This window comes from Rattus rattus, chromosome 3, assembly GCF_011064425.1.
Source record: "Rattus rattus isolate New Zealand chromosome 3, Rrattus_CSIRO_v1, whole genome shotgun sequence".
NCBI lineage: Eukaryota > Metazoa > Chordata > Mammalia > Rodentia > Muridae > Rattus > Rattus rattus.
The window spans coordinates 59,187,157-59,210,726 of NC_046156.1; the positions used below are offsets into that span (position 1 = coordinate 59,187,157).

The window sequence follows — 23,570 nt, forward strand, 5'->3', positions numbered from 1 at the left end:
AAGAAAAGAAGGAGGAGGAGGAGAAGGAAGAAGAGGAAAAGGATCGGGGAGAGAAAGAGATTGACTGATCGATCAATTGATTTAGAAAAGATAAAAACCTCATAGTTTTAGGAGACATTCCACTCTGGGACCGCATGCATCTGTGGTACAGTACAAAACCCACGCCGTCTCCTAGCTCTTGGCCTCCACGGGTTATGGAAGAACACTAGTGAGTGGCTCTGACACACACCTTTAGGGACGTGACATGCGTCACTTCCACACTGAGGGAAAGCCTCCGCACAGCCCTGTACATTTTCTCCACCTTTCCTGTGACGGCCCTGGAGGCTACGGACCAAAAGCACAGAGAAAAGCACCAAACGCACACCTGTGCGAGTCAGCGCCAGAGCAGCAAACACAGCCTCAGACCACTGCTGTGCCGTCCAGACGTGATTATTACTATTGATATATCATTAGCTCCACCAGGGTCGTCGCCGCCTGACCAACACCACTGTTTAAAGGCCTCACTACCCAGGCATGGAAGTACACGCCTACAGTGAATCTGAGGCTGAGGCGACTTGGGATTCTGGGGAGAGAAGGAGAGAGGGAGGGTAAGAGGTAAGAAGAGAGAGGAGGGATGAAAGAGAGGAGAAGAGGAGAGAGAGGGGACAAGGGGGGAGGGAGGGAAAGAGGGAGGGAGAGATGGGGGAGAGGGAGAGATGTGAAGGGGGGATGGGGAAAGAGAGATGGGCTGGGGAGAGAAGGGAAGAGGTATGGGAACAAATGGAGAGGGAAAGAGGAAGGTGGGGATAGGGAGGGAGAGGAAGGGGAGGGAGATGCAGAAAGGGAGAGGGGAAGAGGAAGAAGAATGAGGAATGAAGGAAAGGGGAAGAGGGAGAGAGTAGAAGAGAGGGAGACAGAGATGGAGATGGGGAGAGAAGAGAACAGATGGTGGGGAGGGGGATATGGATATAAACCTCCCAAAGGAGAAGACAGAGTCAATTTGGTTCTTACCTTATGAATTTAACTCTACTACTCAAAAATGCCCTGTCACAAAAGATGGATGGATGGGTGGATGGATGGATGGACGGATGGGTGGGTGGGTGGATGGGTGTGTGGGTAGATGGATGGATGGGTGGGTGGGTGGATGGATGGGTGTGGGGTAGATGGATGAATGGGTGGGTGGATGGATGGATGGATGGGTGGGTGGGTGGATGGGTGGGTGGGTGGGTGGGTGGGTGGGTGGATGGATGGGTGGGTGGATGGGTGGATGGGTGGGTGGATGGGTGGGTGGATGGGTGGGTGGATGGATGGGTGGATGGATGGATGGGATGGGTGGGTGGGTAGATGGATGGATGGATGGGTGGATGGATGGATGGATGGGTGGGTGGATGGATGGGTGGGTGGATGGATGGGTGGGTGGATGGGTGGATGGATAGGTGGGTGGATGGATGGATAAATAGATGGATGGATGGGTGGGTAGGTGGATGGACGGATGGATGGGTGGGTGGATGGATGGGTAGGTGGGTGGGTGGATGGATGGATGGGTGGACAGGTGGAGTAGGTGGATGGATGGATGGATGGGCGAATGGGTGGGTGGGTGGATGGATGGATAATGAATGATAGAGATGGGTAGATGGATGGATGGGTGGATGGATGGGATGGATGGATGGATGGATGGATGGGTAGATGGATGGGTGGATGGATAGATGGGTGGGTGGGTGGATGGATGGAGGGTGGGTGGATGGAAGGATGGGTGGGTGGATGGGTGGAGTGGGTGGATGGGTGGATGGGTAGATGGGTGGATGGGTGGGTGGGTAGATGGATGGATGGATGGGTGGGTGAGTGAGTGGATGGATGGATGGCTGAATGGACGGATGGGTGGGTGGGTGGATGGATGGATAGGTGGTGGGTGGGTGGAGGGATGGGTGGGTGGGTGGGTGGATGGATGGGTAGGTGGATGGGTGGGTGGATGGATGGGTGGTTGGGTGGATAGAAGGAAAGGTGGGTGGATGGATGGGTGGGTAGATGGGTGAATACACTAGTAAGCATCTGGAACGGAGTCCTACTCTTTCTACCATGGAACTTCCTATTTCTAGACTAGGAACCAACCCTCCTTTCCATGTAAAGAATTTTAAAACAGTTGCAGGCTGGTCCTCAGCTCTCTTCCCTAAGACTCATTCTGCACTATTAATGGAGTATTCTTCTGTCTTAATTTAGTCAAATTTTATCTCGAGGAAGAAAAGTTACCCAAATGCACTGGTGTGGAAGGCTAAGAGAACAGAGCGTTCTCTGAGGGTCTCTTCTGACGGACTGCTGCCTAAACGTACGACTGCTGCTATCTTTGCCATCCTGCTCACAGGCTACGCAGAACCTTCAGATCCAGAGGTCCCTAACAAGCCATGCTCTCTCCAGGAGACGTCGGAGCAAGTGTCAATTCCCAGAGCACACTAACGGGTCTGCTGTCCACAATCTAGGGGTGCAGGTGCAGGAGCGCAGCCTTCTGTCTGCAGCCTCCTGGGACGGCAGCCAAACACATCCCATTGATTCCCTTGCTCTATGGACACAAGACTTGGCTCACTTAAACAATTAAAAAGCAGGCCTATGCGAATTTGCTCTTTAAGGCTGTTGGTTCATTTTCACTTGAAGCACCAAAAACCCTGTTAGTCGGGGTTATGTCCATTCTGCATTCTGTTTCCTGGAATATAAGCTAAGAAACAACCAAACCTGAACCCAAGCCAGCGGGAGACTAGGGGTGGAGGTGGGGGGTGAAGAGGCAGGTGGCTACAATGAAGCTGCTCTTCCTTAAATTGTCTCAGTTTTCAGAAGCTGATTCAGCACTAAGAACAGATGAGCAACTGTGGGAGCGGCCTGGGTGGGAGAGAGAAGAGACTGCATCCCCGGGTGCCTGGTGGGCACGAGCACTTGAAATGGTTCACGAGGTCGATGCAGGTGCCTCCATTCTGGCAGGGCTGGTTCTGGCACTCGTCCACTTCATACTCACAGTTGACACCCTGATACCCTGGAACACACTGCCAGGAGAGAAGGACATGGAGAATGCGGTCACTGCTGGAGACGGACCATGGGTGAGTGAGAGGTCAGGTCACCGTGGTTTGCTTTCCACCCCACTGAGCAACTGAGAACCCATCCCTCTGTAGCCACGGCATTCTCCGCTACTTCCTGGTGCAGGGCTGCGCTTACCTATCACTCTTCCTGCCCCGCGCCCCCAAAGTCACTTTAAAGGAGAGCGAGGACGTAGGTTCTGAGGGCCACTTCCATGAGACCCCCGAGTAAAACTTTCGGGTAAGGATCTCCTCATCTGTGTACTGCGCACCCCTTCACAGGTGGTAAGCAGCCAGAGGCTCAAACAGTACGTGCTTGCAGTAGTAAAGAGCCTGCGCCCATTGCACAACTGGGGCAAATGAGGAGGCTGAAGGCAGCGGGCCATGGGGGTGGTGGGCCTTGGAGGGCGGTGGACGATACAGGAGGAGTTGGAAGAAACAAGACTTGATAAGGAAAAGACAACTGTGGGGAAGTTTCATTTAGGCGCCACAATGCCAACAGTGCCTGCAGAGGAAGTCCTTCCTTCACAGCACAGGACTACAGAGTAAAGGGAGAAGCAAACTTTGAAAGAGGGGATACCACGGGCGGGAGCTTAAAACTGTGTGGTGACATTTAATGACCCGGCAACAACAGTCTCTTGGTGAGCGAGCTCCCGAGGGAGTGCAGACTCCTTGGCTTCCAGAGCTGATCTTACCTAGGATACACTCACTGCGGCTTACTCTGTGGGCTACACCAGGCAGGCAATACTAAACGGCTGTAATTCTGCTCATTTAAAAACAGTCGGATGTGTAAAAGTTTGAGTGCAGCATCGGCAGGCTTTTGAACTAACAGACCAGGCCTGCTCTGAGATAAACAACTGAAGGCAGCAGGAGAGAGGTCTTCTGTTGTTGCTTGGTGGTCTGGTGGGTTTCAGGTTCCCAGTGTGGTGTTTGGTTAACATCTGGCTCTAACTTCTGTCAGCCCAGGCATTGACAAAAGACGCATACTTAAACATTACGCACAGTAAGGCTGAACATGGTGCTGTGGTACAGCAGGTGAGACCCTTTTTTTTTTTGGTCTGAGAGAATTACTCATTGGCTGGAACTGTGCTGCTCGTCAGGAAGCATGGGGACGACTGTACTAGATTAGCCTGGAAGATGCCAACATAGAGAGCCAGCCAGTTAAGGAGGGGTGGTCCAGACTCTATGAAGACATCTTACCAGAGCTCCGGGAAAGCATGGCTGAAAATAAAAACGCTGACTGCTAAACACTACCATAAGGACAGGTAGACATTGATACTCTGCAGGACACTAACGGCTGAACTCAGTAACCAGTGTTTTTAGCACCGGCACCATCTCTCGGGAGCTCTGTGAGCTCGGCCGCCTTCTCACCTCACATCTGTATCCTCCGATGAAGTCACTGCAGGTGGCACCATGCTGGCATGGATTGGATGCACACTCGTCAAGCTGTTCCTCGCAGTAGCTCCCCGTGTAGCCCAGGGGGCACTGGCAGTGATGCGTGTTGCCAGCATTGATACAGATACCCGAGTGCTGGCACAAGTGTTCAACAGGTACTCCTGGGACACCAGGTGAAGGGAGAAGCATCAGAGAGAGCGTGACACACGGCCGGTTCAACCCAAACGCAAGAGAGCCTGGCTGGTGGCTCTTCTTGGATTCTCTATATCTGTGTCTAGTTTTCCTCGACCCTCAGCAACTGACTTGCATTCAAAAATAAACAAGTTCTGAAATCTGTCTTAACTTCATTTCGGTCACCTTTCTCTAGCCTTTCTTCAGAGCCTTGTCCCTAGGACGCAGCATGTATGTCAGTACCTGATGTCAGGGGCGGAGCTCACCTTTCTGCAAGGCTGCCGCCTTACAGGACACGTTGAGCACATCACAGTATGCGCCATCCCATCCAGGCGGACACAGGCAGCGTGGCCTTGCCTTTTCCTGAGCACAAGTTCCTTTGTTTTTACATGGAGAGGGGCTGCAGAGGTTCACCAGGGTCTGAAGCGGAGGCAAGGGCATACATGCGTCAAAATCCGGATCTCAGAGGTGAAGCCTCTAAGTTACAGTGCGTTACATCAAAGGAAAGACTGCCTTTAACGACAAAGGGACGCCTCCCCATACGCCTTCACTGGGCACACTGTCCTAGACACACTCTGTCACTCTTATAGCCTCATTTGTCTGGCTCGTGTCATTTTAAAAGCCCTTATCCTAGAAATCTAACAACACCAGAGGCTCGGTATGCATTATCCTCAGAGCGTTAGACATGACTATGTGAGCATATATGGCCTCCTTGCAAGGCTGGCAAGGGCTGTAGCTGCTGGGTCCATGCTTCCTCTGTTAGCCCTGCAGGACCACATGCACCTTGACTAGCCCAGCAATGGGAAGATGGTGAAACGATCCCATTCAAAACCTTACTTCAACACCAGCTCATGAATAACACTCCTGACGGACTGTTGCTGGCTGGAAGATGGTCAGTGAGGGGAGGACAAGACCAGCTGGGCTGCCTGGCAGAGAATGCTGTCTTGAGCACAGCACCAAGCTGCTTCATGTGGAGGTGGCTGCTTCTGCGTCCACTGTCATCAAATGCCCTCTGTAACTAGTCAGTTATTCATGAGCTCTCTGAGTTGTTCCTCTTACAGAAGATGTAACGCAGCAAAATTACCATTTGTATGTGACCTTGGAAAGTTCAGAAACTATCATTTCTGGGATCAGGCAGAGGCTGTTTCTCCTCCATGAATTGAAAGTTAGTTTCCTATGAGGACTCCTTCCATCAAAAGATTACATACAGACTTATAGTTATATATCTGGAATTTAAAGATACACAGTTTTGCTATGGCTATAACACTGCAAAGCATTATTACCCTGTTGGCTATACGTGGTATTTACTGATTTTATTTTGATTGTTCTGTCCTGTGTTTGGCTATGAAATGACTTCGGAGGCTCCTGTATTGAGGGTTTGGTCTCAATGATGGTGTCATACTGAACCACTGTGAATACTAGAGGACGTGCCAGCTGGAAAAGTGGATCACTGGTTACATTGGGGGAGCTACATCTTGTTCTTGGCTTTCCCTGCCTCATCTGTCTGTCTCTGTCCCCCCTCTCTCTTTTCCCTTGTCTTTCCCCTTCCCTCCCCTGCCTCTTCTCCTTGTCCTTCTCTGCTTCAGGCCACCATGAGAGGAGTCCTATACCAGCTCTGGCACTATGACACTTCCCTGGTCTCAGGCCCATAAACAAAAGCAGCCAGCGAGGCCCAAAATCTTTAAATCCACAAACCCAAATAAGCTTCCTATTGAGTTGTTTTTGTTGCTGGTTTTTTGTTTTGCTTGTTTTGTTTTTTCAGGTTAGCAGTGAAAGGCTAACAACCTTTCTTCCTGCACACTGGCTGTGGGAGGCATGTGAGAGCGAGAAGAGCAAGCTCGCTGTCAGTCACATCCTCCTCAAACAACCCACACCACACTGCTGGTGTCACCAGTCTGCAGTCTTCTAGCTCTCAAGAAGGTGGCTCAGATTCACCTCAGGGACCACCTGAGACGCACAGTCCTCTTTTCAAACGGTCCGTCTTGCCTAGAAACTAGACAGAGCCCTCGGCTACAGTGGGGAGCTGGATGAGCAGGAGGGAAGCTGATTACCTGACAGTTTTTCCCAGTGTAGCCCAAGGGACAGGTGCATCGGTAGGTACCCAGGCCATCAACACACGTTCCCGAATTCAGGCACGGGTTAGAGCTGCACTCATTGATATCATGGAGGCAGAAGGGACCAGTGAAACCCACAGGGCATAAGCAAGAGAAAGAGTTGATCCCATCAACACACGTGCCGCCATTGAAACAGGAGCTGAGGAGCAAATGAGAGACTGCATCAGCTATGCGAGCTGAGGCCCTGAGCTGCTGCTGTAAAGTCTGGCTGCTGAAATCTAGGATGTGACTGGACAATCACCTCCGAGATGCCAATGCCTACCCCCAGTAAGTTTTAAAGTCTTCTAAACTAGACTGGGGGTCAAAGATTACAGCATCAACTTCCTTTCCAATATCCACTTAGGAGCATTTAAATGGCTGAGCTGTCAAGAATCCTAAAGAGTTGTTTTCCATAATATATTTTATCATTAGATTAAGTGCCCTTACATGAAAAGTCCTAAATAGCTTTTCACTTTAGATTTCTTTATGAAAGAATAAACACATTGCTAAAATAATAAGAAGAAATCAAACAAACTGTCTAAAAAGTACTTAGACAGTGGTAACAGATCTACAAAGAAAGAGAAGTCTTCCATCTGGAACAAAGAGACAGGACAACAGAACAGAACTGATGGCTCTTCTGCTCCACGGCAAGAAATAAGTGATGGTCTATCCCACTAACCTTTCAACCTCTGACCTTTGACCTTCCAATTACATGTCTTTCAAAAACTGAGCAATGAGAGAGGACTGTGGAATAGGTCTCAATCCTCCCTGCCCTACAATCCTAGCATTGTGCTGTGTTGTCTCTCTACTCCCCCTTCCCCGTGAGCTGCTGTGCTGTGCTGTTACCCCCCTCCCCTCCCTCCCCTTCCCTGTGGGCTGCTCTGCTGGGATGTTACCCCCCCTTCCCTTCCCTGTGCTGGGATGTTCCCCCCCTCCCCTTCCCTGTTCTGTGATGTTACCCCCCTCCCCTTCACTGTGCTGTGATGTTACCCCCTCCCCTTCCCTGGGAGCTGCTCTGCTGTGATGTTACCCCCCCCTTCCCTGTTCTGTGATGTTACCCCCTCCCCTTCACTGTGCTGTGATGTTACCCCCTCCCTTCACTGTGCTGTGATGTTACTCCCCTCCCCATCCCCGTGAGCTGCTGTGCTGTGATGTTACCCCCTCCCTTCACTGTGCTGTGATGTTACCCCCTCCCTTCACTGTGCTGTGATGTTACTCCCCCTCCCCTTCCCTGTGGGCTGCTGTGCTGTGCTGTTACCCCTCACCCCCCTCACCTCTCAGTGCACTCATCGATGTTGTTTTCACAGTGGACTCCATGGAAGCCCGCAGGGCACGTGCAGGTGTAGCTGTTGACGTAGTCAGAGCAGGTCCCCCCATTCTTACAGGGCTCACTCAGACATTCATTCATGTCTGTTTGGCACTTGTCCCCTACGAAGCCAGGAAGGCACAGGCAGGAGAAGGTGTTCACTTTGTCCACACAGGAGCCTCCGTTCTGGCAGGGGTCTGAGTCATGACAAAAGAAGTGGGACTCAGGACAGCAGCACTGTGCAGGCAAACGACCCAGGCCAAGCCATGCCCTTTAGAAGCACATTCTGGCTTCCATATTTGACCCCTTTACATTTACCCTGACACGAACCCTATCATGGAAAATGGATTCCATTAACACCCGCCTGAGATGTTCTTTATCTGTTTGAAAATCAAGATCAATCTAATCTATATCAACACCATTTTATAACATTAATAGTCATAAAACTTTCATTGGTCCTCTATATATATGTAAATCAATTATGTAGCTTAACACATACAATATTGGAAATATTGACGAGTATTTTCTTTTTTTTATAGTATAGAATAGAGTTTATTCAGGGGATGGGGAGGGGAGTTGAGAGGGTAGTAAAGAGAAAGGCAGAAAGAGAGAGAGAGAGAGAGAGAGAGAGAGAGAGAGAGAGAGAGAGAAGGAGCAGAGGGTGGGACATACGCTTGTGGAGAGAGGGGGAGGGGAAGTGGAAGAGAGGGAGAAGGGGTAAGAGGACAGAGGGACAGCAAAAAGGCAAGAGCAGCAAGTATTTTCAAAACATGTTTGTGGAGGCCGAGGAAGCAGGTTATATATTCAGTCTGTTCCAAGAACATTGTATAAATCAATTCAATCACCTTCCTGTATCTCTCTCACTTCATTCTCTTATTTAAGTCTGAGTTATAATAATAGCAGGGCCTCATACAGTCTGATGCCAAAGGGATTAAAGTAAGAAAACCATGGCGTAGCTGCTGGCATGCAGGGGGTTAAGTTACAATGGCAGAAACCATCACAAATATGAAAGGAAAACTTAAGCAATGAACTGGAAGGTCAAGTGGCCTCTACTTTATCAGAGTTGTTTAACACACCCACAATATGTTCAAGAAGAAAAGAGTCGGCTTGGTGGCTCACTCTGTAATCCAGCATCTAAATGGTGATGCAGGAGAACTGCCCTAAGTTGGAGGCCAGCATGGGCTGCACAAGGACTCCCAGGGCAGCCTGAGCTATGAGAGTGAGAAAATGAATTCTATCCAAACAGATTCTTCTCCAAGAGAGAAGGAATAAATGATCACTAGCAGATACAAGAAGAAAAATGAGCATACATGTCCTAGCTATTCAGGAAATAACTTATTAGTGGAGAGTTAGGTAAAGTGCCACGCAGGTCTTTCTAGTTGTTTTGTTGACTCAACACAAACCACAGCCCTGTGAGAAAATGCCACCACCAGGTTTTTCTGCAGGCAAGTCTGTGTTGGTAGGGTTTTTTTTTAATTAATATTAATATTAATGTGGGAGGACACCAGCCCACTGTGGATCCTGGATTCTGAGAGAGCAGGCTGAACAGCAGAGCTGATCCTGGTGGTGGTAGTGGAGGTGAGCCAGCCTGAGTATGTGAGCTGAGTGTGACGCGCTGCCCCCAAGCCCCCAGCCACCTGCAGTTAGTCAGGAGAGCTGGCAGAGGGCACGAGAACAGACAACAGACGTGCTAGCCTTGCCCCTTAATGGCTGCAGCATTTGGGGAAGCACAGGCAGCACAGTGGAGCTGAGTGCAGAACAGGAGAGGTGATCCCGCCTCCTGCAGATGGAGGCACTGGTGGCCCAGCCAAAGCAGTGCTCAAGCGCTAGCCCTGGTGATGTGGATAAGGGAGACCCTGTAGGCTAACCAGCTTAGCTACCACCCAGGCCCAAATCCAGAGCTCTCACTTGGCCTACCCCCAATTCCCCCAAAATCTCTATCATCTGTGAGTGGCAGGGATACAAAAAAGGGCCAGTTCTGCTGATTCAAAGCTGCAGGATCTCCATGACACTGAGCGACATCAGGACAACCAGGAGTAGTCCAGGTGAGGATCCAATATCCATGGTGTCACAGAAGCCAGATGCCTCGAACCAGACCATTGTACTGAACATACACAAGTAAAGATATATGGATGGGGGATGTACTGTGGGACACTGTGACACACTACAGCTTCCACGAGGAGATCTTTTATATGGTGTGTGTGTGTGTGTGTGTGTGTGTGTGTGTGTGTGTGTGTGTGTGTGTGTGTTAATTTGGGGAGGAGGTTGCAGGGGTAACAGGGGTAAATATGAAGGGATGGAGAGAGGAGTGGGATTGGGGTACATGGTGTCAACTCACAAAGAATCAATAAAAAGATAAAAAATAGCATGGGATAAGGATTTTTATTATGGAAAAGGAAGGAAGGAAGAAAGAAAGGAAGAAAGGAAGAAAGGAAGAGGGAGAGGGAGAGGGAGAGAGGGAGGGAGGGAAGGAGGGGAGGGCTGGCTGGGCAAGCCGTGGGGAGCAAGCAGGTAAGCAGCATGCCTCCATGGCCACTACTTCATGTCCCTGCCCCGACTCCCCACAGGGATGGACTGTAACTAGGAGGATGAAATAAACCCTTCTCTCCCCACATTGATTTTGGTCACAGGTTTTATCAGAGCCCTGAAACTTAGCTAAGACAGATGGAATCTTTGAAACATATTTTACCAAAGCTCAATCCAAACCAAACTAAAATAATTAAAAGTTAAGACTCAAAGAGAGTAATTAAAAAAAGATTTAAAATATGGCAATAATAATAATGATGATGATGATAATTAATAATAAAGAGTCTGTATCTTGCTGCTTAAAGGAGTATACACCCATTATGCACAACATTTTTAAGAAGAAAGAGAAGGTGCATGACTCTGAAGAATCAGAGGCAAACCTCAGGGGCTTTAGAGATGTGAACCATAAACTACCAAAAAAAAAAAAAAAATATATATATATATATATATATATATATATATATATATATATCAAACATGGTGTCACCTTTCCCTTCAAAAGGAAAACAATGTGCTTAGAAACAGCCCTTGGGCAAACACCTCACAGTGGATTTAAACCTAGTATACAATGAACTAAACAATAAGATAAATAACCCAACATGTTCTTTAAATGGGCAAAAGACTTAATTAGACATTCCACCACAGGTATGCGCACAAAGACCATGGGCAAAGGTGGCAGCACCATTATCAGGAGGATTATACCAGTGAGATGCAGTGCAGCGTGGGCAGGAGGGCTGGTTATACCAGTGAGATGCAGTGCAGCGTGGGCAGGAGGGCTGGTTATACCAGTGAGATGCAGTGCAGCGTGGGCAGGAGGGCTGGTTATACCAGTGAGATGCAGTGCAGCGTGGGCAGGAGGGCTGGTTATACCAGTGAGATGCAGTGCAGCATGGGCAGGAGGGCTGGTTATACCAGTGAGATGCAGTGCAGTGTGGGCAGGAGGGCTGGTTATACCAGTGAGATGCAGTGCAGTGTGGGCAGGAGGGCTGGTTATACCAGTGAGATGCAGTGCAGTGTGGGCAGGAGGGCTGGTTATACCAGTGAGATGCAGTGCAGCATGGGCAGGAGGGCTGGTTATACCAGTGAGATGCATGCACAGCATGGGAGCTAAAGTTCAACACTGACTGCATCAAGTGTTTGTAGACATGGAGTCTGAGTAAGGCTTCTGCGTTGTAATTCTGCTGGGAAGGAAGAGTGGAGCAAGCACCTTAGGAAACACTGTTGTAATTTATCAGTAGTCACTGCAGGTACTGCACGGCTCATCCTACACACAGGCGTTTATTTCAGAGAATTAAACCATTAATCTACACTCCTATCATAACGTTTTTATCTATAATACCTAAAAACTGGAAACACAAACAAGTAACAATAAATAGCACTGGTAAAAATAATCCAAAAGTCTAAACTGCAAAGCTCTCCAAAATCTGAAATCCCTTAAGGGTCAGGTCAACATTATGTCACAAGAACAACTAAAATGGATTCCACAGTCAGCATTCAGAAACATTGAAAGAATTGCATCAAGTTACCTTCGGCCTACTCATGCACAATACACGTGAGAACATGAATGAGCCTCATGCCTCCACTTGGGTCACATCCCCAAGATGTGAATATTCCAAAACCAAAAGGCCTAGAGTGGGTGAGCATCTGAGGCTCGGCACCGACGGGCTGAGCATGCTCAGTGTGCACAGCCAGAGAGGAGGCCACTGGGCAGTAAGACAGAAGACACTAGTGAACATAACCGGTTCAGTAACGTGAGCCAGCCGGAAACAACTCCGACCAGAGCATGCCTACAGAGCTGCACTATATCAAGTGGTTCAAGGTACGAATTTATCTACAGTGGCAGAGGCAGGTCTGTGGTGGTGCGGGACAGAAAGTAGAACAGAAGGACTTTTAGAGGAACATTCCCCAATGGTTGACGGTTTTTGCTATCATTTTGCCCAAAGTGGATGAATTCTATCATCAAAATACTTATAGTTTTTGTATGTTTACTACCCTTCATAAATCTATATTCTCAGAAAGCTATCTCAGCACTGTCCCTAGTTTGTCAGCATTTAAAATGTAGAAAGATGCTTAGACAGATTCTACTACTTGGATTTCTAAAGACAGTAGCTCCCAAAGGAAGACTTAAAGAGTGTGGGATGTCGATGTCGGCGTAAGGAGCAGGGTCCTCACTGTGACTGAGTTCTCTCTCCCTGGGCCCCGGGGCAGGTGTACTCACTGGCGAGGCAATCATTGATGTCCTCCTCACAGTCCATACCACTGAAGCCGGGAGGGCACTCGCACATGTAGCTGCCCTGAGTATTATGGCAGATGCCATTGTTCATACACGGCTTGGAGACACACTCATCAACGTCAACTGTACAGCGCTGACCTATAAAGAAAGGGTAAGGAATAGCCAGGCTTCGGAAGAAAATTCCCACGGAGATCAAGGCAGGGTGTAAGTTTGGGTAGGTATAAGTTTTAGTACACCATGAGCTTAGAGTGTTTTGATGCAGGAGGCCACCTGATTGGTCCGATGCAGGAGGTCCCAGTAAGGCATTTATGTCCCTGAGAAACTCCTCCCAACTGCTACTCATAGCTTGAAACTCTTGGGTTGGAGGGTCTCAGCTACTTGAGGACTATACAGATGAAATCTGGGAAGGTCTTAGGAGCCCTTCCAGCTAGTGGCTCCTGTCCAAAGAGCTGTGGCCTCCCATGTCATCTTTGTTTACGGTGCAGCATGCATCCGGGATCGTTACCTTGCCAGCCAGGGGCACACAGGCAGGTGAAGCTCTCAAAGTTGGGTGCCTCTTTACAAACTGCAGCATTCTCACACGGGTTAGGGGAGCAGGGCGCCAACACCGTTTGACAATTCTTGCCTAGAAAACAAATGTCAGCCTGTGATAAGGAATCAACCAAGGAAAGGAGGGCGTCCAGAGACTGCAAACCCAGATGTGCTTCTGTCAGAACCCCAAGTTACAGCAGCAGCCAAGAGGTTCTAGCTCAGTGGGGTGCCATGCAGTTCCTCATGCTACTTCATAACTGTAATTTTGCTACTGTTATGAATCATAGTGTAAATATCTGGTGTGCAAGGTATCTGATATGCACGTGACCCACAGGTTGAGAACGGATACCAGTTCCTCCCAATATTGGCCCAATACAGTTAACCCGGTGACCTTACCTAGCATGTCGTCAGGGAGGACTTCTGTGGACTAAGTGGGAAGCACACGCTAAGCCCTGTCTAACACTGAATGAACCCCCAGCCTCTGTGCTGGCTGCTTCCTCAGCTGTTACCGCTGGGGCCGGCTCTTTGCACTGTACACCCACATCTCTGTTGCCGGGCAATCTCTACTGCTGTCAGTGGGATGCTGACATCTGCCTGCCAACGAGTGCTTCCTGCCTTAGAATGCTGAATTCAAACTTAGAGAACAATTAAAAGAAGTAAAAATGATTTCACCAAAAGGGCACCAAGTATGTTTTAACACATTAGTTTTCAGCAGGTGAACTGAGTACTCTTAGGATTGGTGGCAAGTGCCTTTTACGGGGGTTTCACAGGCTATTCCATTGTTTCTGAAGTCAAGCTACAGCAAAGTCAACTTTAACAGCCATCCTAAAACTCTGTACTCAGAAAACAAAACACATTATCGTGGATTTTCTCCACAATACTGTGTTATGATGTCAAAATGATGGATGCCGCTGGGCCAAGTAGGCACCGGATTCTAGACATATATAACTTTAAAACCCCAAACAGTAAAGCACAGGGCTGGGGGTGTGGGCCAGCTGTAGAGCCCCTGAGGGTGACCCACAATAGCATGGGCCACTCAACGGCTATGTCATCTAAAAGTTCACCCCAAAAATTCACCGAACAACAGGAGAGGAGGGAGGGGTAACTGCAGTTGGGGACATGATCTATGAGAGAAGAATAAGTAAAAAATAAAAACAACAACAAAAACAAAACAATACAAAGGAGACGCAAGGCCCTGGGATCAATCCTTAGCACAAGAATAACAAACAAACAAATCCCGAACACTGAAAAGCATAAAGGAAGGAAGCTGCTTCCCACTACCATGTAGCCTCTGAGATCATGAGAGACACCAATCGGGGTCCTCAGAGCAGCATCACAGACGTGAGTCTCGGAAACTCGCACGTTGGCACTGCCTAGCCCAGGGCACACACCCCTGCAGCCGTGCCTGCGCCTGCAGTACCCACCTGTGTAAGGCAGCATGCAGTGGCAGGTGTAGCCACTGACGTCATCGAGGCAGGTCCCTTGGTTCAGACACGGGTTTGAGGCACACTCGTCTATGTTCACCTGGCAGTTATAGCCTGGAGGAGGAGGAGACATGTGCACATTGAACCGGCAGCCTCTTATAACCCCAGTTACCGACCGGCTCTCCTAGTGGTTGGTGAAAACTAGGTATCTCGGAAACTTGGGTCGTGGGAGCACCTGCTCACTCATTTTAGTTCGGGTCTCGGATACAGTCAGTCGATGGTTGATCAAAACGATGAGAAGAGTGCCTGAATTCAGGCCTAATGCACCTCATTATGTAACCGGATTCTCCAAAATGAACTGAGAACTCACGCTGCGGAAAAGCTGGCTGCTCTACCTAACATGGGCTCTTAAACGGGAAGTTTCTGGTCAGAAAACAGGCAAACTCATGAAGGAAATCCCTGGTGTACCCACTCGTCCACCCGTGTAGTCTCTCTTATCAGTAAGCTATGTCCTAAGGCCTTAAAAATACTTCTCCTACTTAAAGGCAAAAAATTTATTCCCACTAAAAGATGAAAAAAAAAAAAAACCGTAGCAGAATGGGGCTGGGGCAGGACCCAGACACCACCCATCTTTGCACCTCCAATGTGGCCCAACAAGACTCTTAAAAATGGAGAAGCCAGAGCACTGTGAGCAAAAGGGAGCAGGAAGACAGAGGCCTGGGCTCAAAGGTGCTCACAGCTCACTGAACAAACAGATTTTGATTTTATATTTCCATTTTCCATGTGATCACTGATAAGTTACAGTGAGTTTTTTTTAAAAGTGCTTTTGAATATTCAAGTTTCTTGGCAAATGTAATGTATCAGAACACGAGACTTCCTAAACCTGTGTGGTGTCGTCTGGGCGTCCTTTCTCTGAGACTTGGTGTCTGTGCTGGACAGCTATGTTACTGCGATACACACTGAAGCCGTCTGACAGACAGCCTCAGTGAAGAAAATGCCTGTAGGATATGGCTGTGGGCAAGCCTGCGAGCACTTCTTAACTAGTGACTGACAGCAGAGGGCCCAGCTACCAACTGTGGCTACTGGTCCTGGGGTCTACAAGTGAGCAAGCCAAGGAAGCCACGGGAGACCAGGCAGTAAGCAGCATCCTCCAGCCTACGTCGGCTGCTGCCCCTCGGTTCCTGTCCCCATTTCCTCCCATGACAGACAGTGTTGCGGGAGTGTGGGCCACATAAGCCCTTCCTCCCCAGCTTGCATTGGTCGTGGAGTCGTCATAGCAACAGCAACGCTAAGACAACGTCGCAAGTGGTTAGGGTTAGGGTGGAATAAAGTGAGGATTCTTACAAATAAATAACAAGCTGCTTAAAGGATGTCATCACGTCTCTCTCCAATAATCCTACACACAACCGAGAGTGGTTTAATGCAATCTGTTAGAGTAATATTGTGCATGAAATAAAGTTTCATGAACTTTCATTTCATGTTGGTGTTCAAAAAGTTCCTGATTTTAGAAGACTCCACATTTGGAGTTAGGGACACTCAACCTGTAATTGAGTAGTTCTAAAACACACCAAAGTGTCAAACAGCCCAAAGCAAGGAGAACTGTAAAATATTTTTGAGATATGTTCCTCTGCTCTCTATTTTTCCAGAAAAACACAGGAAACTAAGTGTCCAGAATAGCTCACGTGTAAGGATTTGCTGGAAAGGCCCTGAGCACAGCACAGGGTCCAATGACGGTTAAGTACAACACCCTCAGCCCACTCCAAGAAGCAACCTGACACTGTAGAATCAAGCCTTGGCCAGGAAGCTTACAGTTAGACACTGGAATTTAGGGTGTCAGGCAGCGCGGATCTTTACCACAGAGCCATCTTGCCAGCCCCTAAGTGAGGTCTTAACTGTTCGTTTTAAGTATCATTGTCCCAATGGTTTACCTCTGGTAGGCTGAAGGCAGAAAGATATCTACTCGTGTTTTATTTTGCACATGTCTCGGAAACACGAACTGCTCAGCATACTTACTGTATTAGCAAACTACAGAACGAAAAGAGTCGGAGACCACGATGTGGACCAGTGTACAACAAGGGAAGCAAACAGCAGGTATAATGAGCTGGGCCTTCACCTCACCTTTGAACCCCTTCTTGCATGTACACCTGTAGCCATTCACCAGGTTATTACATGTTCCTCCATTCTGGCACGGGTTAGAAAGACACTCATTTTTGTCCACTTCGCAGTTGACACCAACCCAGCCTGCATCGCAGAGGCACTTATAGCTGCAAGAAGACAGAGGTGTTACTGTGTGGTACAAAGGTACAGCTGAGTCTTAAGAGGCACATAAGAGATAGGTGGAAGACAGGCGCATCCTTCCTTTTCTTTTGTCTGGTATTTTGGGGACAGGGTCTCACTCTGTTGCCCAGGCTGTCCTAGAACTCACTATGTGGCCTAGGTTCACCTCGAACTCATGGTAATCTTCCTGATTAAGCCTCCCTAGTACAAAGATTACAGGCGTGAGCTCATTTCTGCGTTTCTGTGGATCTGTACTGGAATCACCGTCACATGGTAAGGTCATGAATCCATCTAGCATGTCAGTTAGAAGACCGACATGTGCTTCCAACTGGCTCACAGGAAGCTGGTGGACTGCCACAGAGCTATGATTTGTCAAACATACCGGGGCAATCAAAGGAAACATGAACACGAACAAAGCTCAGAACCTCTAGTGCAAACATCAGAAAATAAGCCACTGAAGCCTGCTGAGGATTGACCAGAGTCTTACAGGTCAGTCTCGCTTTCTTAGGATCAAGATCCTGCCTCAGAGCGTGGTATCGAGCAAGACAAGCTGAAGATACCCGAAACACGTATAACACCTGACCCCAACATCGCTAGTAGTTACATGTCATATCAGATCAGTCAGAGAAGGGGAGCTGGGAAGTGGGAGGAGAATGGAGAGAAAGAGTGGAGGAGAGAGAGCCATGGCGGGGTGTCTTGAAGATCATCATGTTCTGGATTGGAAACAAACGTATCTAACATGTTCTCCTTTCTTTGAGTTTGAGACGTGGCAATGCCCACGCTGTGTTATGACAAGAGCATACAGCCGCTCATCGTGTCTAAGACACTCTTGTTCTAAAGCCATCGCATGCCAAACAGCTCTGAGGGCATGCAGCAGCAAATGGACTACCGCAGGCTCCACAACTGAACAGGGACAGGCTGTAAGGTGTGGGGGTTGTCAATCTAGAACACTCCTCAGATCTCAATCCTGTAATATAAACACAATTGTAGATGCACGGATTCCTGGCCCCTCCGTGGGGTCCTCATTGATTACTTATGTAAAGGAAACAGTCCTTATTTCTCAAGTAAGTTCTCAACCCGAGAAGATGGGTCAGGTTCTACAGACAAAGCAGTGATTTGGACGACCTAAATATCAGGTCAAGTTCCCAACTGACAGATACGAGCTATCGTGTTAGTGTTTCCTTCAGTTGGCTTTGACCGGGGCCAATTAGTAGCTTCTAGCTAGCATATGCAGGCCCGTTGGAAACAGTGAGCACATGGCAGCTACTCACCCGCTGAGACCTCCAGTACAGTTTCCATGGATGCAGGGACTGCTCAAACACTCGTTCACCTGTGAGTAGCAGCTGGGATGGTGTGGTCCCTCAGGGCACATACACCGGAAACCATTCACGTCATTGATGCACGTCGCACCCTTGCGACAGGGGTTGGAGGCACACTCATCAATGTCTATGTTGCACCTCTGCCCTGTAGAGGGGTCAGGAGCCGTGTTACTCATATTTAAATTCTCAATTCTCAAGGGACAGAGATTTGAACACATAAGAAGACACTGTCCACGGAGGCAGGCTGTAAGGTTCACGATTCAAGGACTAACATGGAGAAGCACGTCATGCCATGCAACTTGAGGAGCAGTTCCAATTAATAAGGAAGGGAAGTTACTAATGACAGCAGATCAAAGCCACGGCACTCTCAGGTAGACTTTGTCTAGCTTAGAACTTCAGAACTTCACAAGCGTTAAGGAGAACATCAGATGTCACCAGAGACAGCTGCCCCTCCTGGTGTTGCTGTGCGTGCATGCGTGTGTGCGTGTGTGCGCATGTGTGCATGAGGGTGTGTTGTCTCCCACGTGTTCTATCACTTTTCCTCAGTCGAGTTTTTACATTTCTATCTCTGGTTAATCACAATTAACTGGGATGTGAATGAACTGCTAGTTTAATGTTAAATCGATAAAACAAAAACAAACAAACAAACAAACAAAAAAACCAAAAAAAACATAGCTACTTCGGTTTCATTCTTAGAGTAGGGTTAACCCATACTCTACTCTGTGTGTAGTCCGTAAGCAGGCATTTACTGCCCTCCAATAATTGAGAAAACACTTCAGTGACTCCCAGTCTAGACCAGTGGTTTTCAAACTCTAATGTACAAACATCTCTTTAAAATGTGGTTTCTAGGGCTGGAGAGATGGTCCAGTGGTTAAGAATGTTGACTGCTCATACTGAGGTCCAGAGTTCAGTTGGTAGCACCCATGTTCAATGGATCTCAAGTGCCTGTAACTCCAGCTCAGAAAATCCAATGTCCTTGTCTGGTCTTCACAGGCACCACAATAAATAAATAAGTAAATTTTTTTTTTTAAGTGACAAATTTCTAGGCCCCATTGCCACCGACTGCGATGGCTGGGCCTAACAACCACATTTCAAAGGGCAGTACAGGAAGCTAAACACACCCACGACTGAAGGCCTGCCTGCCGTATAGCCCTCATCACCACTGCCTTATGCTGCACTCAACACTATGGCTAAGCATATGAATGTCTTTCTATATTTCTAGTAGTTGAGAATTAACCTTCTGAAATGCTTCCAAGTTAAACTTTTCCCTACAGCACTGGGAGTGAAATCTAGCGACCATTATGAAGGAATTTATGAACTTCAAGAACATAGTGTTCTAATAGTTCTAATCAGGTTTGAAGGTTTTTTTAATTGATTTAAAAGAGAATAACACCATATTTAGTTCAAAAGGTTCCAAATAAAGGAGACACACCCTTTAAAGGAAGGCATGAGCAGGCTGCTGGCCTCCCATGCACTGTGAACCATCACTGGTGGCTCCTGTGGTAAAGTCCCACAGTCTGGGATAGCTGCCATTTTCCTCTTCCTCTGTACGTCCTACCTCAGTCTTCCAAGCCACTTCTTCTTTTATTTATTTATTTTTTTATTTATTTATTTATTTTTTTTGGTACCGGGGAGAAAACTTGGGATCAGCCAGCATCCTTCCCCGGAGCTATGTTCCCAGCCCCTCATCTGCCTTTAAACAATTCTCAAGATAAAGTCTGAAGGCATTCTGTGCGAGTGGGGTCAGGGCTGGAGAGCAGTAGACTATTCCTTTGCCAGTGTGCCTGCGAATTTCTTTTCTGATACCTATGGCAAAGGATGAGAAAGAGTCGGGCTTGTGCCCCTGGGAGGAGCGCACACGCTCTCTAGCTCACTGGCTTATCAAGCTCCATCTCTGTGGCCATATTTGTTAACTGAGGACAGAACAACTCCATTCATGGACGGTTAGGAGAATTTAGGAAGACAGTAGATCTGGGGGAGGTTGGGCTTTTTGTTTCTCTTTGGGAAGACTGGTTTGTTTGTTTTACTTTTTGGGTTTTGTTGTTCTTGTTGTTGTGGTTTGGTTTTTGGTGCTTGGGTGGAACCCAGGGCCTCATGCACCGGAGGCAAGTGCTCTACTCCACACTCTGTCTTGTGGCCCTGCTGTTCACTTTGGTACTTTTCTTTATGAAGCAAGCTCTTACTGAGTTGCCCAGCTGCCTTGAATTCAGTCCATGGTCCAGGCAGACCAGGACTTGTGGCCATCCTGCATGAGCTTCCAGAACAGCTAGGATTATGGGAGTCTGCCACCAGGCCTGTAATCCTAACACCAACGCGGCTTTGGAAAATGGAAAGGAGTTTATAGGATCACATGATGTCCAACTTTCTCCCATCTAATCAGAGTTATCTGGAGCTCCTGGGAGAACAGAGAACAGCCGTAAAAAGAGAAGAGACAAAGGCCTCCCTTGGACCTTCTAAAGCTCTTATGGAAACGGTCAGGGAAATGATTAAAATAAAATAGAAGGAAAAACCCCAAATACCTCACAGTTATGGCTTATGACTCTTGGACATCTCCAGCCACAGATTTACAAAACAGCCTCTTGGACCAGAAAGCAGTTCCCAAGAAGGGGCACCACCCAGCAGCCAGAACATTCCATCTCCTGGCTTTGTGGGTTCGTGCTACACCTTATGTTTATTTTAGAGTATTTTTAGCCTGTGTGCTCCCCCTTTGACCCTGCTGATTTGCTGAATGTTAAAAACAGACAGAATATGATTCACTGACATTTAAAAAACTAAGTCCGGTGAGAAGTCTTCCGTAAATCCTGAAGGAAACCATAACAGGCCGTCCCTTGGCCATGCAGTGGGAATTAGCCTGCACTCTGGGGTCAGACGCTTGGGGCAGAGCCCTGGTTGCAGGGCACTGAGAACATCACTCTCCCTCTCTGCTCTTTGCCCTCTCCTCAGTGCCACAGAGGCAGCAGCTGTGCCAACTAAGTGAGATGGGGTAAGCATCTTGGTTCCTAGCTCAGAGTACACTGTTCATACAAATTAGGCATCCTCTTCCTGCTATGCACTTCAGCAGGTCTGTGTATTTAGTTAGCTCCCACCTATCTGGGAGAACAGCTTTCAGGAAGCCCAAATTCACCGTGCTGCCTCAGTGGGTCGTGGCACAAAACATTCAGCACACTGGCTTCTCAGTCACCTGGAAGAACCGAGGTCCGCCAAAGCCACAGATGCTCCTGGAGCGCCCACATTACCGCTGGCATAGAGAGACTGAGTACCCAGCATCTCTTCGCCTGGCTCTGGCTGCCCTTAGGCTCTGCCAAAAGCTCTAAAGTGGGTTGCTCACCTGGGGAGCAGGTAACCAGACGGCAGTTCCTATGGGTACTATTATAGACATCTGCATGTGTGTGGTAACGTCCAGAAAGAGCATGATACACCGTGTAGCCTAACAACGGAACCTTTCCCATAATTAGATGTCAGGGAGAGCCTAGGCTTCCTCTGGAGCCTTCACGATAGTTGTCCAGGAACATAAATGACACAGTTGATATTAGCAGGGAAGAAGAGAGCGTGTGGAGTGTACGTCACCTGTGGGCACATGTGCACATTCTCTAGAGGGCCAAGCCTAAGGAAGGGTCATACGCAGTATTATCCTCATCTACTTTCTTTTCATGGGCAGAATGATCTTGCTCACTGTAGCCAAACCAGTTGGTGGTCTCCTCAAACTATGCCTCCCCAAACAGGCTCCCAGAAGAGGCAAGACCCAGGACAAGCGGTCAGTGTTTTCATGCAGGTTTACCTTGGGCACAGCTTTACAGAAGGCAGTGGCTGGAGGGAAACAAAGTGGCTTTGGAGGCATTAACTCCAGCACAGTGACGGAAAGTTACAGTCTGCTAGGAATTCTCAGGTAGCAAGAAACACGTGACCTGAAACGCTAAGGGAAGAGCTGTGTTTCCACTTAGCAAAGGTCTGGAAACAGGAAACTGGTTCAGAGCAGAACAGAAGCAGATTGCAAACCTTCCAGAGACGACGAGAAACAGGAAAAGGGTGAAAATTTGATTTTTACTTAGGGGCCCCTTTCCCAACTGGATGGGCAAATGGAGGCCCCGTCCAAAGGCAAGAGCATTACCTGTGAATCCCGGAGAGCACACACAACTGTAACGGTTGATGCCGTCCACACAGGCTCCGTGCAGACAAGGGTTGCTGGCACAGTCATCAAAATTAATTTCACAATTAAGGCCTGTAAAGAGAGGCAGAGAAATGATTCTGTATCACCGCAGGAATGTGGGCACTTCCGCCTGTGGTGCTCCACAGTCAGAAGCCTGAAGGGAACCCAGGCACTCCGAATAGAACAAAGCAGCCCTTCGCCAAGTACAATCCACAGAATCCAGGACTGAGAAGCCAAGAGGACCGGATTACTCATACTTAGCCATGATTTGTCCCTTCTACTCTGTTGTCATGGAAACAGCACAAAGGCAATATAGGTAAAACTGTCAGCATCTCAGCCAGGATCCAGGCTGCAGGCCCCAACCAGATGGACACAAATCTACACACCCACAGCCAAACAAGCACGTGTCCGCTTCACAGCTTTGGTGACGACATTAAAATCTGCCGCTGTGGAACTTGCAAACTCTCAGCCCTCGGGTTGAGAGAGCATCACAGACAGGAGGAGCAGCCGCAGCCCGAACTGTGAGCTGTCACAGCGGCATCCTACACTTCTAGAATCCCATTTTAACTAAAACAAAACAAATGAAACAAAACAAGAAACCATCGTGCATTAAAGTGCGTGTAAGAAAGCTTTGTGGTTCCATAGACTGTTTTGTGGAATATAGACAGGTAAAACTCCTAGACCAAATGCCACCATGCTGGTTCACTCACCAATGTACCATCTGTGATCACACATTTGTTAATAACTACCACCTCTATGCTAGTTCCAGAATGTCATGAAGCCTTCCCATATTGATGAGGCTAACCTCGAGGACCATTAATTAATAGGAGACCGGCTTCCATATTCCTGTACACAAGGGTGGGCCTTCTAGCCACCAGCCCCTGATCCATGAAGCCCTAGCATGCCAGCACAGTTTTAGTCCCTGGGGTCATGGTTCAGTTGGACTGGGAATAACACCCAGTCAAGCTGGGCCACAGCATCTACACTGACAGAGCAGCCCATTGGGACTCAGGTCTGCAGCCGTCCCCCCGTGCTGGGATGTTACTGCTGCTTAGAGTCCACGAGAGGCTTCTCTGCTGTTGCTGAATTGTCTGCTTTGCTGTTTCTTCT

The 23,570-nt window shown here is 48.3% G+C and overlaps 1 protein-coding gene across 1 annotated transcript in view; it reads right to left on the bottom strand.

The window, feature by feature from the left end:
* The window catches only part of Notch2 (notch receptor 2), a 134,406-nt gene that overhangs the window by 20,520 nt on the left and 90,316 nt on the right, over nucleotides 1-23,570 (bottom strand). Inside the window, exons 12-22 of the mRNA XM_032897648.1 lie at nucleotides 22,422-22,532; nucleotides 18,266-18,458; nucleotides 16,836-16,981; nucleotides 14,718-14,831; nucleotides 13,268-13,387; nucleotides 12,748-12,900; nucleotides 7,972-8,200; nucleotides 6,656-6,857; nucleotides 4,871-5,024; nucleotides 4,410-4,594; nucleotides 2,876-3,008 (exon numbers count right to left, since the gene is read on the bottom strand). Of these exons, the coding sequence (XP_032753539.1) occupies nucleotides 2,876-3,008; nucleotides 4,410-4,594; nucleotides 4,871-5,024; nucleotides 6,656-6,857; nucleotides 7,972-8,200; nucleotides 12,748-12,900; nucleotides 13,268-13,387; nucleotides 14,718-14,831; nucleotides 16,836-16,981; nucleotides 18,266-18,458; nucleotides 22,422-22,532 (1,740 nt within the window). The remainder of the gene's footprint in view (nucleotides 1-2,875; nucleotides 3,009-4,409; nucleotides 4,595-4,870; nucleotides 5,025-6,655; nucleotides 6,858-7,971; nucleotides 8,201-12,747; nucleotides 12,901-13,267; nucleotides 13,388-14,717; nucleotides 14,832-16,835; nucleotides 16,982-18,265; nucleotides 18,459-22,421; nucleotides 22,533-23,570) is intronic.